Source organism: Barbus barbus, assembly GCF_936440315.1.
Source record: "Barbus barbus genome assembly, chromosome: 37".
NCBI classification, from domain to species: Eukaryota; Metazoa; Chordata; class Actinopteri; order Cypriniformes; family Cyprinidae; genus Barbus; species Barbus barbus.
The window spans coordinates 18,511,496-18,530,176 of record NC_136715.1 but is presented as its reverse complement, the minus strand read 5'-3'; the positions used below and the strand labels follow the sequence as shown (position 1 = coordinate 18,530,176).

Below are 18,681 nucleotides of genomic sequence, written 5' to 3'. Positions count from 1 at the left end.
ACACAAAATTTTTTATGTTCTGTGTTATAGAAGTATAGTAATGTATATCTGTGCTTTTTGTGATGAATCAACTGATTTTTAGCTAGATATCGGTATTGAGAAACCTACTGAGAAGTTTGGGGGACAGTAAGATTTTTTTATTAATTTATTTTTCAAAAGTAATTAATAATTTGATTCAGCTAGGACATTGATCAGAAGTGGCGCTAAAGACTTTTACATTGTTACAGAAAAATTCTTTAAAGAATCCTGAAAAAAAAAGTTTCCACAGAAAAATTAAGCAGCAGACCTCTTTTCAACATAAGAAATGTTTCTGATTTCTGGAGGATCATGTGATACATGAAATGTAAAATGTATTTTAAATTGTACGAATTAACTGTTTTTTGGTAATTTGATACAGATAAAACTGTAAAACTCAATTAATTAGACCGGCTTTTTGATTAATAAAATTTAACAAAACTGACTTTGGAAATAAAACGGATTTCATAGGGCCCTATAATTATAATATTTTTTTTGTGGTAATAAAAATGGATTTAAGTGAACAACAGCTTTTAAAATGACTTAAAGTACATATATAATAGCAATGACGCAATAATAATTAGTTCAAATAAAGTATCAAAAGCAAGAAATCATATGGTTTTATTGAACAAAACTGTTAAAATACATAATGTATTATAAACAATAGAGCTAATGTAGATTACGCATCACAACAAAGGCCTGCAGGGGCGCTGACGGCCTGACGATTATTTTTACACACTACTGTTTAATATTGACCAAGCACCATTTAATTCAAACGTACACTTAATCTTTAATATTTGGCCATTTCTTTAGGACAGAAAGGCTACAGCCGCTGTAATTAAATGAATATGTGGACATCAAACCGTGTAAACTCAGAGTGAGGGGTTGAGCTTTTATTTTGAAATCACGATGTATTCTCCTGTGTTTGCATAGATTTAGAAATTATTTACCTTACAAACCTGATGAAATGGCGCGTGTTGCGTTCTCAGATGGACGTTATAATAAACCCAAACTCACAACAACATGCAGAGATGAGTTTGAGACGCTCCACATGTTTCTGTGGAGCCGCTGTGAGACGCACGTACTTAACTACACGCATGTAAATAATTAAAGAGCATATACTATGTGAACTGCATAGCATATAATTATTTAATTAAATCATAGCGTTTGTGAATTCACAATTCTGCTTAATTATTATTTTTAAATGGATTTAATATATCATGCAGCCTTGGAAAATAGTCTAATAATGTGTTTTATGGATTCTCGTCCGTGAAATGCGCCACTTCCAGTATTTTGCCGGTTAGTCGATGCAGCAAAATGAAGTCGACGATTTTTAATAATCGACGAATCGCAACAGCCCTAGTTTCTATGTAATATCTTTTCTAGTGCTGTCAAACGATTAATCGCGATTAATCGCATTCAAAATACAGGTACATCTCAAAAAAATTGAATATCATTAAAAAGGTCAATATTTTTTGTCACTCATTTCAGAAAGTGAAACCCATTTAATATATAGATTCATTACACATAGAGTGAAATATTTCAAGCCTTTATTTCTTGAAATTTTGATGATTATAGCTTACAGTTAATGAAAACCCAAAATTCAGTGTCTCAGAAAATTTGAATATTACATAAGATCAATAAAAAAAAGGATATTTTAAACAGAAATGTCAGGCTTCTGAAAAGTAGGTTCATTCCTATGCACTCAATACTTGGTTGGGCCTCCTTTTGCATGAATTGCTGCATCAATGCGGCGTGGCATGGAGGCAATCAGCCTGTGGCACTGCTCAGGTGTAATGGAAGCCCAGGTTGCTTTGATAGCGGCCTTCAGGTCATCTGCATTGTTGGGTCTGGTGTCGCTCATCTTCCTCTTGACAATACCCCATAGATTCTCTATGGGGTTCAGGTCAGGCGAGTTTGCTGGCCAATCAAGCACAGTAACACCATGGTCATTGAACCAGCTTTTGGTACCTTTGCCAGTGTGGGCAGGTGCCAAGTCCTGCTGGAAAATGAAATCAGCATCTCCATAAAGCTTGTCAGCAGAAGGAAGCATGAAGTGCTCTAAAATTTCCTGGTAGATGGCTGCGTTGACTGTGGACTTCAGAAAACACAGTGGACCAACACCAGCAGATGACACGGCAGCCCAAATCATAACTGACTGTGGAAACTTCACACTGGACTTCAAGCAACATGATTTCTGTGACTCTCCACTGTTCCTCCAGACTCTGGGACCTTGATTTCCAAATGAAATGCAAAATTTACTTTCATCTGAAAAGAGGACTTTGGACCACTGAGCAACAGTCCAGTTCTTTTTCTCCACAGCTCAGGTAAGAAGCTTCTGACGTTGTCTCTGGTTCAGAAGTGGCTTGGTAGCCCTTTTCCTGAAGACGTCTGAGCGTGGTGACTCTTGATGCACTGACTCCAGCTTCAGTCCACTCCTTGTGAAGCTCTCACAAGTGTTTGAATCAGCTTTGCTTGACAGTATTCTCAAGCTTGCGGTCATCCCTGTTGCTTGTGCACCTTTTCCTACCCAAATTCTTCCTTCCAGTCAACTTTGCATTTAATATGCTTTGATACAGCACTCTGTGAACAGCCACACCTTTCAGTAATGACCCTCTGTGACTTACCCTCTTTGTGGACCCTCTTCAATGTTCGTCGTCTTGATCATTGCCAAGTCAGCAGTCTTCCCCATTAGTGTGGATTCAAAGAACAAGAGATACCCGGAATTTATACTGTAGGGATGGTCATTAATTGAAACTTAAATATAAATATTCTAATATTTTGAGATACTGATTTTTGACTTTCATGAGCTGTAAGCTCTAATCATCAAAATTAAAACCAAAAACCTTTTGAAATGTTTTACTTTACATTAGGGCTGTCAATGTTAACTCGTTAATGCATGCGATTAATCTAAAAATTTTAACACGTTAATTTTTTTAATGCAAATTAATCGTTTGATAAGGTTTGACCCCAACTTCTTGCCGTCATCGCAGCGCGGAAGGTAATCATTGCCTGCGTCCCAATGTGCACACTATCCATCCTAAATTCTATGTGATATTAGTATTTTTCAATACTATTTAGGGCAGATAGGGTGGATAGTATGCACATTGGGACGCAGGGATTGTGTGATTATGAGGTACCGGGCTTGACAAAAGTGAAGCGAACGCGTAGAAAGAGAGCGAGTGTCCGAGAGAGAGCGACAGTGCGCGAGAGATATGTATACTCAAATGTGATAAGGGTACAGTGAACCAGTGTTGCCAGGGTCGCGGTTTTCCCGCACAATTGGGCTATTTTGAAAATACAGTCGCGGGAAAAATAACAGAGCCGTGGGTTACGTTTTTTTGGGCTACTTTTATAATGTACTACGGCCGCCCAAAGTGTATGCACGTGATCGCAAAAGTAAGTTATTACAAACACTCGATGGTGGTTTAAAGTGAGTTATGAGTAAAAGTGTACTATTAATCTCATAAATTGTCTTATGTAGCATGATGCTAATGTTAGCTCTAATGCACCTGCAGAACAAGTTCAATTCTTCTTCATAATGCATTTTATCATAATACTTCATGTAAGGTCGCGAGAATGTTTTGTTGCATTTATTTAGAAATACTTTTGATTAATAGTTGGATAAATGTGTACTGAGATTGAAGCGATGTGGCTTGGTAAACGTTTTATTACCAGTATAAAGGCTGATAATGGCTGAATAAAAACAAAAGAATAATAAGGATTATGTCTCATTCCTGGCGGAGGTGTGAAAGGTTCTGTTTCCTTAAACTAGTTTGTCATGCATTCCTTTTATTTCAACACATTTACAGGTAAATCCTAGTATTTTAAATTTGCGATTAATCACAGTCCAGGACTGTGATTGATGCGATTTTTAAATTTTTTAAGCGATTGACTGCACTATTTTACATGTAATGAATCTAAAATATATGAACGTTTCACTTTTTGAAATAAGTTACAGGAAAAAAATTACTTTTTCACAATATTCAAATTTTTGGTAACACTTTAGAATGTTGTTTCTTACTTACTGCATAACTAATAAGAAATGATTGAAGAACTAACAGGTAATTATTCATTAACACTTGACACACTACTGTTAACTACTAAGGAAGATGTGTTAACTAATTAGTATGTAATCAAATTTTATGATTGTGTTAAGTAACAGTTAGCTAATCAATAACTAATGTATTCATACCTCCTGAAGAACTAATAATAATTATCTACTAGTTAAGGTTCAAGAAAAATAACTATGAAATAATTGATGAACAGTTAAACGATAATAGTCACTATAATAATCAGGTTGTGGCCCACAAATCAAGTACTTGAGTAAAAGTACAGATACTCCAATAAAATATTACTCCAGTAAAATTATAAGTAGGCCAATTCATTTTCAAAATTACTTGAGTAAAAGAACAAGTAAAAAGTACTAATACAGTAGCAGCTTTGTTACAGTCCACTTCTACTATTATTAGCCTATAATGGAAATTAAATATGCAATTTTGTTTGCTGCACACCCAAAAGGACTCATTACTATAATTGTACATACTTTTTTGCCTGTATGGTAAATAATTGCTTTGTGCGCATATTCTGTAGGAAATCTGCTTCAGAAAGGAAGCCCAACTCCACTGTTTTGCCATAACTATAAGTGAAGAGAAGTGAAGTGACATACTGCCAAGCATGGTGACCCATACTCGGAATTCGTGCTCTGCATTTAACCCATCCAACGTGCACACACACAGCAGTGAACACACACACACACCGTGAACACACACCCGGAGCAGTGGGCAGCCATCTGTGCTGCGGCACCCGGGGAGCAGTTGGGGGTTCGGTGCCTTGCTCAAGGGCACCTCAGTCGTGGTATTGAGGGTGGAGAGAGCGCTGGACATTCACTCCCCCCACCTACAATTTCTGCCGGCCCGAGACTCGAACCCGCAACCTTTGGATTACAAGTCCGAATCTCTAACCATTAGGTCACGACTTCCCCTTATGTAGAGTTAGTAAAATGGTGGTTTGTTTATTTATTTAAACACTGGGATGAAGCTTTTGGGTCATATTTGTTTTTTAGTCTTGGGTAGTTTTTGTGTTGTGTTAACGCCTAACGGCAGAATTATTTGATAATTATTTATTAATTACTAATGGTTCCCTATATTTTCACTTTAGAATACTATTTCAGATTCTAAGTAAGTCTTGCGGAATTATCTAATAATTCTTTATTAATTATTAATGGGTTCCCAATATTTTCAGTTTAGAATAGGCCTACTGTTTCAGGTTCGAAATAAGTCCTGCAGAATTGCTTGATAATTCTTTATTAATTACTAATGGTTCCCTATATTTTCACTTTAGAATACTGTAGCAGGTCCTAAGTAATTCTTGTGGAATTATCTAATAATTCTTTAATAATTATTAATGGGTTACCTGTATTTTCACTTTCCCTCAGTACTTGCCTTACATACAGGAATTGAATTAATGGTAATATGGTATATGCTGAGGAGGCACACATACAGTACTGTATACAAAATATAAAAACTAAGGTAAATTATCGCAAGGCACTGGAGTGGTGGTGAGGTTCCTATTGGAAGCTGATTTCTTACAAAATACACTCACAAAACAATTCACTACACATGCAAAAACTCTATAAAATGTATTGCATTTATTAATATTGCATTTTCATGCTACTACTACTGCTAATAACATTTATATGAAAGGGTCACAAGTCTTTCCACAACAATGTAATTGTGTATGACTGTTCATTATTAATTACTTCATAGTTATTTCTCTTGAACCTTAACTAGTAGATAATTAATGTTGTTCAGGAGGTTAACTATTACTTAACACAAATCATAAAATTGTATTATACTGATTAGTTAACACATCTTCCTTAGTAGTTAACAGTAGGGAATTAAGTGTTCTAAAGTGACAATATTTTAAAAAACTTTAGACAATATTCTAAAGTGTTACCAAATTTGTACCTGTAAAAGTTTTATTTGCATAATATATCTGTGTGTACTGTGTATATTTATTATGTATATTTAGACACACGCGCACACACACACACATACAGTATATATTTAGAAAATATTTACATGTATTTACTTTATATTCATATAATTTATATTGTGTATATAAATATATTTAGTATATAAATGGAACATTTTTCTTAAGTATATACATACATGTGTTTGTATTTATATATACATAATAAATATACACAGTACACATACATATAGTATGTAAACAAAGACTTTTATTTTGGATCACAATTAATCATTTGACAGCACTAATCTTTTTCTTAATCTGCTCCAGTTCTTGGGCCACTAACGTATCGCCACAGCTGTTAAACTGCAGGTTAAAAGTTTTACCTTACTGGCAGTGAAGTCAAACATACACAGAGACTTGATCTCTCAGAGCCAGTTATTCATCCACCGAGTGAGTCAGGGTGGGAGGGACCAGGAGGCCAGCCGTACCAGTCACACCGTCATTTCTCTAACACACACACTTATCCTCTGTCTCTTTCCTTCCACTTCTCCTCCTTCTCTTTTCCTGCCCTCTCTCTCTGTCTCTTTGCCTCTCCCTCTTTGCACTCCACTGTCCTGGTTTCTTTCTCTATAAGCAGTGAGGGGCAGACGCTGAAAGAGAAGATAAGAGTCAGGCCGCCGGTGCTGATCAGGACTCTCAGAGAAGGCAGGAGTTTTTTAAGGTGAGACTTTTTCCATCAGTACTTTTTCTAGTGCTTTCGATTACAATAAAGTGGAGACGTCGCAAACAGCTTATATGGCACGATTCTTCTTTCTTTTGTTTATGATTAACTCTAAACGTGTTCCTTTTTTTCACTGCATGATTCACTCACAGGATGCCTGTTGCCGCAGACTGTGTGTAACCCCACCCTTACCTTTCGCTCTTCGCGAGCTTTGCTTTGACTACTTAAAACTTTCCCCTCTGCCCATAAATGGAAGTGTTATTCAGACGTGAACTTGTTTTGCAATCATAATTGAGTGATTTGTGCCGTGTCTCTGGCTGTGTAGCGAAGGGAAGACAGATTATGAGTTGTTAGTGATTTTCTGCTGTCTTTTTCTTCCTGTGGATTTTGACCTGATGTGTTCTGGTCACATGACAGGCGGACTGAGAGCAGGGTGGTTTCCCCGTCTCTACTAGCAACGGTGTCATTTTACGCCTGACCTCTAATTCTCACAGAGCAGACTTAAAGGGCCGGATATGGGTTTATGCTTTCCTTATGCTGAGAGATGGAGAGAGCGGGGGGGAAGTGTGATGGAGTAAATGAGAACGAGGGACTAGACCTCTGATCCTAAACGCTAACATACGGGGATTTATTTTTGCATTTGAAGAGCTTTGATGAGGGTGCTGTTACCATAAATGGTCATTGTGTTGGTCTCTTTTTCCTGTCTTATCTTTAGGGACCAGTGCTGTGTTGTGATGTTTGGCTGTGGCTTTCACTCAATGACTAGTTGATTGTAATCTGATTTTGTTTATTCGGGTTCAGTACAGAATGACAATGAAGTTGCCAGTTGGTCTAGAGACATTGAATGACACTGAAGTGAAGTTCATTCTGGTGAAATGTGTCTGGGTCATATTTCCCTCAAAAATCAATTTTTTGTCTAAAAAAATGAGTCTACTTTAGAGGAATTAAGATTTTTTTTAAATCATTATTTGCATGAAAACTAAGCACTTTCTCTGTTCTCGTCACCATAACGTAACAATCTCATTACCATTACTGTAATGTTGAAAAAATATATTATTTTAACCAAACATTTCAGAGAAGGTAAAATATTGTAGTAGTATAGTAATTTTACTGTAATAAAATAAAAAGCTATTACAGTATTAAGAATTACTAGAGGGAATAATCACAGATTAATAAAGAGTTAAAATGTACAAACTCGTTACAATGAATGAAAATGCAACAAGGAAATGTGACTTCATTTTTAAAAGTCATGACAGTGCTAATAAAAAAAACTATTATTAACTGAATTTTATCATCCATTACGTGTGTTCTTTCTCTCCTGTGTTTTCATCATTTTGTTATAATTTGATTTAATTTGTATCAGAATTTGTCTTTTCTCATGAAGACACATTCACACCTTTCAGTGAGTTTGTGTTCGGTATAGACCTCTTAAACTCACTGTTTCTTGTGTAAATTAGAGGTTTACTAACCCTGAGTTTTACTAACATTGTGGCCGCTCATAGTGTTGTCATTATGAAGCATGCACTCCTCCCAAGAACATGTTTGCACAACGTTTCATCAGGAGAGTCAATCCAGATGCAAATACAAATACAACCCACTGGGACATAAACACCAGTTAGACCCGGCCAAAGCAAAGCTCTTTTGTGTGTCTAGATGTGGCTTCCATGAGTTTCCATTGTTGGACTATTTAGTTGCTGAGGCATGTGTTCCATCAGCCTTGCCAAAACCTCACAATACATCCACACAGCCATTGACAATTCTGAGATGTCTTACAGATGCCTCTCATATCTTGCACAATTAGATTACCCCCACACTGGCAACCGTGATCAGACACTGCTTGCATTCAGGTTTTTCCCCCTATACTGTGGGGTGTGTAAATGTTCAAGCAGGTTTACCATACGTCCTCTTCGGCGAATTTAGTTCCTAACGGATTTCTAAATTCCCTATTGTCTAAGTTTGACTTTGCTTTCCTATTGTCACTCTCTCTACAGTCCTCATACAATGCATTGCTTCCAAAGAATATTTCTCTGTAGATCCTGCTTTCTTTGCACTCCACAACTGGTCAATTGGGCACAATGCCTGCACACTATTAGTCAAACTACTTTTCAGCCATTACGCTCCACAAATATGAAAACAATACGAAGACAAATCCAAAAGCATGACCGAACTTAATGAATCATTATTTGTGCCTCCCATCCAGAAAAATCTACTACTTTTGATATGAAACAAAGTTTCACTACATCTTTACAACAATTACATCACAAAGTAAACATGAATGAACATCATAAGGTGTGTTTAAAGAAACTGAAGTACTTACTGAAATGTATAACGTCTCATGTCATCGCTAAATAGTATTTCAACTCCAGAAAAACGTCAACGAAACGGTTTGTAAACCTCATAAATGCAGTTCAGTGATCATGAACTTGAAAATTTGCTAGAAAAATGAACTCTAGAAAGGACTAAATTGCTAAATATATAAAAAAAATCAAATATTCACGTTATGAACTCTTGTAGAAATGTATTATATAACACAGATGTATTGATAACCTAATTTTACTATAAAAATGTGCAGTTTAAATGTTTGTTTGTGAATCACGTTAATATAGTACTAATTGGTTTTATTGTGTAGTTTACCGCATAAGAGAGGTTTTTCTTTCGTTAATTGACATGTACTGCACCTGATTGCCTGTATTTCCATATGAATCGATTTTGAATTGCGGTCAGAACTGAATCTTGTAAATCGAAATAGAATCGAATGGTGAAATTTGTCTCAATACCCAGCCCTAGTCACTTCATGTGTTTTGCACAAGGATGATGTTACCGCTCTGTGTACAGAAACCAGTATGGACCGTGTTCTGTTCCTCCTGGTGCCTCTTATCGTTAACTGATTTTCCTCATTTGATGAACTGAATGTTCGAGCTCTACCACACCTGGCTGGATGAAGGCTCATTCCAACACACATTCTGAGATAAGAACCGCTCTGAAACTGCTGGTTTTTTACTTTTGTGCGAACTTCAGTGCAAAGGCTGAAAGGAAGGAATATTATGATATCGGTCGGTCAGTTCAGATGCATTTTTGTGTGCATTCAATCTGCGTTTCCTTTTGCTGAACTCAGTTCTGCTCTAATCTTATCTCAGGTCTTCCGCTCGCAGATCAATATGATGCAATAGTTTAAATTCTTAGATTTTCCTCACAAAGCAAAGGAATGTTATCATCTTTTTACAATCACACTGACTCCGTTTAACCTGAAGGTCGCAGCACGTTTCCTACGAACCTCTCTGTGTGATACGAAACATGGCCCATGATTCCAATCAGCATCTGTAGAAACCTATTAGTCTGTGAATGTACTTGATAGCCTACAGTGGCCTATCACTGCCATCTTAAATGACATCTGTGTGCTCCATTCAAGTAATATGTGAGAGAACCTGTCTGGGTATGTCAGTTTTCAATCTGAAGCATTGAAGACATGTTGGGTGCTATTTAAGAGAAGTTTCCACCATTGCTTTAGAGCAGGTGTTGGGCGGCAGGGAGGCAGAGCTGTTTGTTCATGTGTTTCCTTGGAAGGTAAAGCATTTATTGACCTTTTATTTATTGTTCCCTCTGGTTGCTAGATTAAATCTTACCTTTGGATTAAACTAATTTTTTGGACCAATGAGAGACAGTCGTTCTGTGTATATATGTTATCAGAAGGATAATGTGTCAGTGGCTCATATTTCCCAGCTGATATGGGCACATCATTGCATCTCTGGGCTGTAAATGAGTAATTTACTGCTAATCTTATCTAAATGTACAGTTATAAAATTATATTGTCATATACATAACTACTGAATGGGTCTGTGAACTAAATTTGACCAAAAAGTAGCCTTAGCTTTGAGTGTTTTTCTTTCTGGTTTTATTTGACTGTTGTTCCAATATTGTTATTAGTTATTAATTCTTTATGGTTTATTTAAATATTATATGAACTATAAATCTTTTTATTTTGTAAATATATGACTAATATGTAATTTTCTTAAATGCATTTTATAGTTTATGTAAAATCTCATGTTTTATATTTATTTTTAAATATTTGATTATACACATACACAAAAAAAGAAATTATATGTATATGTGTGCATATACAGACACACACGCATGTTTTCCATGTTTTATGAGGACTCTCCATAAGCGAAATGGGTGTTATACTGTACAAACTGTATTTTCTATTGCCCTACACCAACCCTACACATAAACCTACCCCTTACAGGAAACTTTATGCATTTTTAGATTTTCAAAAAACTTAATTCTGTGTGATTTATAAGCTTGTTTCCTCATGGGGACCAAAAAATGTCCTCATTTGGTCCCCATAACATGATAAATGCAGGTGTACACACACACACATATTGTACAATTTTTCGTTTTTTTTACCCAGACTCTTGGATTCTGTTTAGTGAGGACAGAGCTAAGGTGATTTTTACACCTCTTTTCACTGCATTTGTTAATCTTTAACATTTGGTTGGTGAATAAACCGTGAATGTAGGTAGTTTGCTGTAGTGTTTTCTGTAGTTCATTGTACAGTCCTTTCCTCACAGCTTACTTTAGGAAGTTCTTTGTTTTGTTGAAAAGAAAGACTTCAAACTGAAGTGCACGACACACCTGAATCCCTCCTGTTCAGTCGATACACAGATCTGCGATAAGAGCAGTCTCTGCTTCCTCCATCTGTGTAGTCAGCTGTATAAATCCAGACGTGTGTTTACAGCATCAAAGCTCAAGCAGTGATATATTCAGTGGAGGTGACTGAGCGTTTCATCAAGGTTAATGTGAGGCAAGCATTACCTCACTGGTGCCGCTCCACTCCCTTCTGCGGCCACACCTCCAACATCAGACCATATCAGCCAAGAGAAAAAAAACACATGGAGGAGGGAAATAGGGAGACGGAAAATGATAAAGAAACAGAATTTGGAATAAACAAAGTCGAATAACTCTTATGTTATCCATGTCTTGGTGGTAGTAGTAGAGTAAGTGGATTCATTGTTAAGGAAGCATCTGGCTAGAGGATTTTAAACGGCAACGAGATGAACATCACATGTTTCCAGCGTGAGGTTCAAGGTCTTTCATTTTCACTGGCTCAGCTGTCGAGGTCACCTGATACAGTGAATTCATTCCATCCCTTACAAATACTAACTGCATTTTATTTTCAACTGCATTTAACTCAGTTAGCCAACTGCTGGTAGAAAACCCAGTGTGGAGATGTACTGATTGAGGAATCACACTATCTGCATTCATGCATGTTTTGCTCCACGAGACATTACGCACTGAACTGACAACATCTCTGTTTCTGCCCTCACAGGTGCTTTTGTGTAGTCAAACGTGAAGCTGACGTCAGTGAAAATGCTGGAGACGGTGAAAGACAGAGTACTGGAGGTCTATGACAGTCTCTTAGCAGGAAGAGGTAAAAATGCATGTTACATGAAATGAGTCCACAGTCAGTCCTGAAATAATGTATGCCATTCAGACTAGTGGTCAAATGATTTGCCTTTTTTATTTTATTTTCTTCTTTTCTTCTTCTAATGGCCGATGATCTTGTTAGCCAGAATACCAGGGAGGCAAACTTGACACCTTACAACAAAAATCACTGTTTTCGATTCCAAATGGGTAATTTGAGTTGTCAAAACAGTCTACCTGAGGTTTTCCACCCAAATAAAAGCTCTATTATTTAATAATTGAAAGTGGAGATTTTTTTTATTACGTTTTATTTTACAGTGCGATAGTATTATTATCAAAGTAATGTTTGTTATAATTTATAATCCAATAATTATATATTATACAAGTGTGTGTGTATGTATGTATATATGTATGTGTGTGTGCGTGTAATTAATTGCGATTAATCGCATCCAAAATAAAAGTTTTTGTTTACATTATATATGTATGTGTTCTGTGTATATTTATTATGTTTATATAAATACACACAAATACAGTATATATTTTGAAAATATTTACATGCTTATACATTTATTCATATTATATTTTATATTATATATATTTCATATGTAAACAACATTTTTCTTAAATCTATACATGCGTGTGTGTGTGTTTATATTCATATAATTTATATTCTATATAAATATTTAATATATAATCATAACATATTTTTCTTAAATATATACATGCGTGTGTGTGTGTGTGTGTGTATTTATATATACACAGTACGCAGATACTATGTAAACAAAAACTTGTATTTTGGATGTGATTAATCGTTTGACAGTACTTATACAATGTGTGTGTATATGTGTATATATATATATATATATATATATATATATATATATATATATATATATATATATATATATATATATATATATATATATATATATATATATATATATATATATATATATATATATATATATATATATATATATATATATATATATATATAATACACATTATGTAAACAAAAACCTTTTTTTTTGGATGCAATTAATTGTTTGACTGTGTATATGTGTATATATATATGGAAGTCGTGGCCTAATGGTTAGAGAGTCGGACTCGTAATCGAAAGGTTGCGAGTTCGAGCCCCCGGCCAGCAGGGATTGTAGGTGGGGGGAGGGAATGTCCAGCGCTCTCTCCACCCTCAATACCACGACTGAGGTGCCCTTGAGCAAGGCACCGAACCCCCAATTGCTCCCCGGGCGCTGCAGCATGGCTGCCCACTGCTCCGGGTGTGTGTTCACGGTGTGTGTGTGTGTGTGTGTGTGGATTTGTTCACTACTCACTGCTGTGTGTGTGCACTTGGATGGGTTAAACGCAGAGCACCAATTTCGAGTATGGGTCACCATACTTGACAATACGTCACGACTTTACTTTTTTACATACATATATACTGTATGTATGTGTATATATATATATATATATATATATACACACACATGCATGCATACAGTGCCGTACAAAGTATTGTAACAGTAAAGACAAAATTGCTCTGTTGGCTGTGGAGTCAACACATTTACAAATATGATTAAAAGATGAATATGAGACAAAACTACAGAATGTCACATTTTATTATTGGGTGATTCAACACATAGATGTTTTACCAGCTAAGAAGTTCAGCACTTTTAGAGTTTCATCCCTCTATCTGACGTGAGCATAAGTATTGAAACAGTTGCCTCACAGGTCTTTCTAAGTGATCAGCTGTGTCCTGTTGCATTAATTCTTCAGATATTAAAAGCAGGGAATGTGTCGTATCAGTTATATCCATTACTTCTGCATTCTGAATCTTGCATTCGATGATGACACACACAAACCAGGATGAAGACGAGAGAGCTGACTTTGAGAGAAAAGCAAGCAATTTGAATGCTAAAAGAAAAGAGGAAGTCAATTAGAGCTCTAGCAAAAACAAAGGGCATGGAGAAATCAAGAGTTTGGAAACCAGCAAACAACAACTACCTGATCGGCTTGATAGTTGATGACAGACAAATCATAAAAGCTGTGAAAAATGAACCCTAAAACACGTGTCTGTAAAATCACCAACAACTTCCAGAAAGCTGAGGTGATGCTCTGATAATCTACTGTCCTCAGGAGACTTTGACAGAATTACAGATGCTACACAGCAAGATACAAACCTCTGACCAGCACCAAAAATAGAAAGGCAAGATTAGAGTTTGCAAAAAAGCACAAAGGTGAACCAGAAGAGTTTTGTAACTGTGTTTATGGACCGATGAGACAAAGATCAACCTTTATCTAAGTGATGGGAAAACAAAAATATGGAGAAAACAAGGGAACTGCAAATGATCCCAAGCATACAGCCTCATCTGTAAAGCATGGTGGAGGTGATGTCATGGCCTGGGCATGCATGGCTGCCTCTGGAACAGGCCCTCTCAACTTTACTGATGACTTAATGTATGATGACAGTAGCAGAATGAATTTGGAAGGGTACAAAACCATCTTTCCTACCAATATTCAAGAAAATGCCACCAGATTCATTGGGAAGTGCTTCATATTGCATCAGGACAATGACCCAAAACACCCTGCCAGTTCAAAAAGTCTTAGATTGGAAAGTCTTAGATTGCCCAAGTCAATCTCCAGATTTAAATCTGATTGAACATGAATTTCACCAGCTGAAGAGGAGAGTAAAGGCAGAAACTCCCCAAAACAAGCAACAATTGGGATTGTCTGCATTAAAGGCTGGGAAAAGTATTTCAAAGATGAGACCAAGAGTCTGGTGATGTCTATGGGTCACAGACTCACTGCTGTGATCGTGCGCAAGGGATCTGCAACTAAATAATAGCTTTTAATCTTTTATATCTGCCTCATGTTCAACTGTCCCAATACTTATGCTCACATCAATGAGTGGGATCAACTCTAAAAGTGCTGCTCTTTTTATTTGGTAAAACATGTTTGTCTCATATTCATCTTTTAATCATATTTGCAAATGTGTTGACTCCACAGCCAACAGAGCAATTTTGTCTTTACTGTTCCTATACTTATGGAGGGCACTGTACATACATACATACATACATACAACAGAGTTGTTTTGGTTGATTTTTCCCTATTTCCTCAAGCTAAAATCCCTGGTATACACAATACAATTTGAACAAATTGGTAAATGTTAGCAGGAAACTAGCAAACTATAAAAATGTCAGCATGTTTAACAAGATTGTTTTAAAACCATTTATCCGCCATGATATTAGCTCTTGTGAGAGGGAAAACTGACTGTAATAGAAGCAACAAAATTACCAAAGTCTTGAGTTGTGGTTTGACACATTTCCGAACACAATGCAACTTGCTGCTGACTGTTGCTAGAAGTGTTAGTATTCATGTGCTTGTCTAAAATTAACATTTATTTTAGACAGTATACTCTATTTGCTAAAAAAATTGAAATCAGAAATTGTTAATCTTATACAAGAAAGCTAAAATTGCTGCTGCCAAATAGTCAAAATAATCTAAAAATGTTGGTCAGTTAAGTGTATTTCTCCATCACTAATTCATAAAAGTCAGATCCATGTGGGAAACTACTATCAATTCTAATAAATGAATAAAATATAGAAGATTTTAAGTAATATTAGCTGTTACTATGTGTAAAAGTGCTGTGTTTTGTGTTCCTCTCTTTTTCTAGACCCACGGTTGAAGGACTACCTCCTAATGGAGAGTCCAGTCAACATGTCTGCTGTTCTGCTTGCTTATCTTTTCTTCGTACTGTACGCTGGCCCTAGGTTTATGGCCAACCGCAAACCCTTCCAGTTGAAAGAAGCTATGATCATCTACAACTTGTCCTTGGTTGGCCTGTCTGCATATATTGTATATGAGGTGAGAATCAGGAGATGTTGGTTCTGTTAGGTGGTGTGATCTGACTAATGTGTTTGAACTTGAGTGTTTGTTTGTCCGCGTTGACTCAGAGAGAGGTGTGTTATATTTTTATTCATTATGGAGACACTATTCAGGTTTTGAGTTGCTCCTTAAAACCAGTTCCTGAATATAAATTGATATATTAATTGTTTGACGTGTAGTTCTTGATGTCGGGTTGGGCGACAGGATACACGTGGAGATGTGACCCATGTGATTATTCAAACAGCCCTCAAGGACTCAGAGTAAGATTTGCTTTCCGTTTCCTGTAATATGCTCCAATATTACTGTGGTTTGTGCACAAATAATCAAATGGAAGCATATTAAAGATGTTTTTTTGTTTTTTTTTCCCCAGATGGCAAGAGTTGCCTGGTTATTCCTGTTTTCAAAGTACATTGAGCTTATGGATACGGTAAGATTTGAATAAAACGGCTGATTTTAAACTGGTTTAAAGCAGATTGGTTGATGTAGTGATGCATGCTGCTGTCGTCCTGTTCAGGTATTTTTTGTTCTGCGTAAGAAACAAAGTCAGATCACCTTCCTGCACATCTTCCACCATTCCTTCATGCCCTGGACGTGGTGGTGGGGCGTGAGCTACGCACCTGGTGAGTCCATCCGAGTCAGTCAGCAGGTATTTACATGATATGCACGTGAAAGCTCAGTGACGTGAAGCTGTTAATGGAACCTGACGGATTTCTCTTCCAGTCAGAGATGGGTTTGCTGTTCCACAAGCCAAGAGATTTTGCATGTGCTAATGGTTCTTGTAAATAAAGCTCTTGGTGTGTTGATGGTTATTGGAGTCTGTTATTGTTAAACTGCCTACAGCATAAAATATTATATTTTTTTCCATATACAGTATGTTTGTATAATAATATTCATTTACCATTAATGAGTAATGACTAATGTAATGCCAAATGACTAAATTTAAATAGGAAGGAAATGCTTTCCAAATGTTTATTATATCTTGAGAATGAATGTCAACTTTTCAAAATTAGGTTTTATTTTCCTCAATTCTTTTTTTTTTTTTTTTTACTGATTTATTACAAATGTATCAAATGTGTTAATTTCATTAATTCATTAGTTCATTAAACAATTTAAGCAATCTTTTCAAATTGAATCAAATGAAAATATGATTTCCAACAAAATTTAACAAAAATCTGACTCTGAGAGCAGCTCTGGAGATGAAGTTTGTGTGTTCATGTCTCATATATTGAGACGCAATGCTGAAAACACTGAGCATCGTGTGTGTTTGAGTTTGTGTAGTATATGAAGCTACACAATTCATTCACACAGAGACACACAGAACATGCAGACTCAATAGCAACATGCACTGATTAACAGATGCCATGTTTATTTCTACTGTGATCAGCTGTTAGATTAATACATATCAAGTAAAAATGTTCAGAGCTTACCATCATTAATGTCATAAACGTAAGCTATAGTAATGTCATATTAAGCTATCTTAATGATATTATCACCATGTGTGACTTTAAGACTTGTTGTAATGTTTCTTGCAGGTGGAATGGGCTCCTTCCATGCCATGATCAACTCTTGTGTCCATGTGATCATGTACTTCTACTACGGCCTTTCTGCTGCAGGACCTCGCTTCCAGAAGTTCCTCTGGTGGAAGAAATACATGACTGCAATTCAGCTGGTATGTTCATTCGGTCTGTAAAGCAGTATAAATCTCACCCATGATAATGGCGAAGGGTTAGTAAAGCCAAAAATGTGTCATTTACTCATTTACCCTCATGTTGTTCCAAACCCATTTTCTTTTGCACAAAACGATCAATCTTCAAAATACAGCGACTGTTGTAAGTGACCATAGTTGTCAGGCTCTGTATTTTTGTGTGTGTGTACTTCAGATGCAAAAACCTCTTCAGTCCATCTAAGATTTTTCTTTTACATGAGACATAACATTGGACAAAATAAGGCATGACAAACGGACTAATAACCTTTTCTTTGCCATTCAATTTAAATGACTGAACCTAAACATAGGAGCCTGATAAAAATGAAATATAGTTCACTGGTTGAAAAACCTCTAAATCAGTCTCCAATTTTTTAAGACTTCTGAAGTTGAGAAGCAAATTGCAATGCAAGTCATTATTCATAGACATAATCCACTCAAGTGAAATGTTGAATTTAAATCTTGGTCTTAAATGTTTGGTCTTTTAGTATGTATTTATTATATGTCAATTATTAAAATATAAGGAATTAAATTTTATAAATGTTTATTAAACAATTTTAATTTTATTTTTTCAATGAAATTAGATGTAAATGTTATTTCCTACAGACACACTACAGCAAAAGAAATAACTGACTTAAAACCATTTTTTAGTTGGTAAAAATACTAGTGCTCTAATAATTTTTGGTACCTCTGTGTGTGTGTATTCATTCATTTTATTTCTATAGCACAAATGAATACAACCATTGTTGCCCAATGTGCTGCACAAAAATAAAGAAAAACATTTTCATAAATATAAATAAACAGTAACATCACACCACACAGAAAAAGACACAAAGAACATAACTCAGCACCCAGAGAGATTAAAAGCCTGCGTTAATAAATAAGGTTTAAACAATGATTTGAAACTAGAGCTAGTCGGAGCTGATCTAATACTCACAGGTAACAAATTCCACAGTTTCGG

The 18,681-nt window shown here is 35.9% G+C and overlaps 1 protein-coding gene across 7 annotated transcripts in view; it reads left to right on the top strand.

Annotated features, from left to right (window-relative positions):
* The window catches only part of LOC306857223 (very long chain fatty acid elongase 1-like), a 36,924-nt gene that overhangs the window by 16,874 nt on the left and 1,369 nt on the right, over positions 1-18,681 (top strand). For 3 of the 7 annotated variants that reach the window (XM_079397053.1, XM_079397052.1, XM_079397051.1), the window contains 6 exons: positions 12,039-12,140; positions 15,807-15,997; positions 16,198-16,278; positions 16,389-16,445; positions 16,533-16,638; positions 17,551-17,687. In XM_079397053.1, the coding sequence (XP_079253179.1) occupies positions 12,080-12,140; positions 15,807-15,997; positions 16,198-16,278; positions 16,389-16,445; positions 16,533-16,638; positions 17,551-17,687 (633 nt within the window). In that variant the 5' untranslated portion in view covers positions 12,039-12,079. Of the gene's footprint in view, positions 1-6,625; positions 6,713-12,038; positions 12,141-15,806; positions 15,998-16,197; positions 16,279-16,388; positions 16,446-16,532; positions 16,639-17,550; positions 17,688-18,681 lie in introns of all 7 variants that reach the window. The other 4 variants (XM_079397049.1, XM_079397050.1, XM_079397048.1 and 1 more) reach the window with 2 other exon arrangements.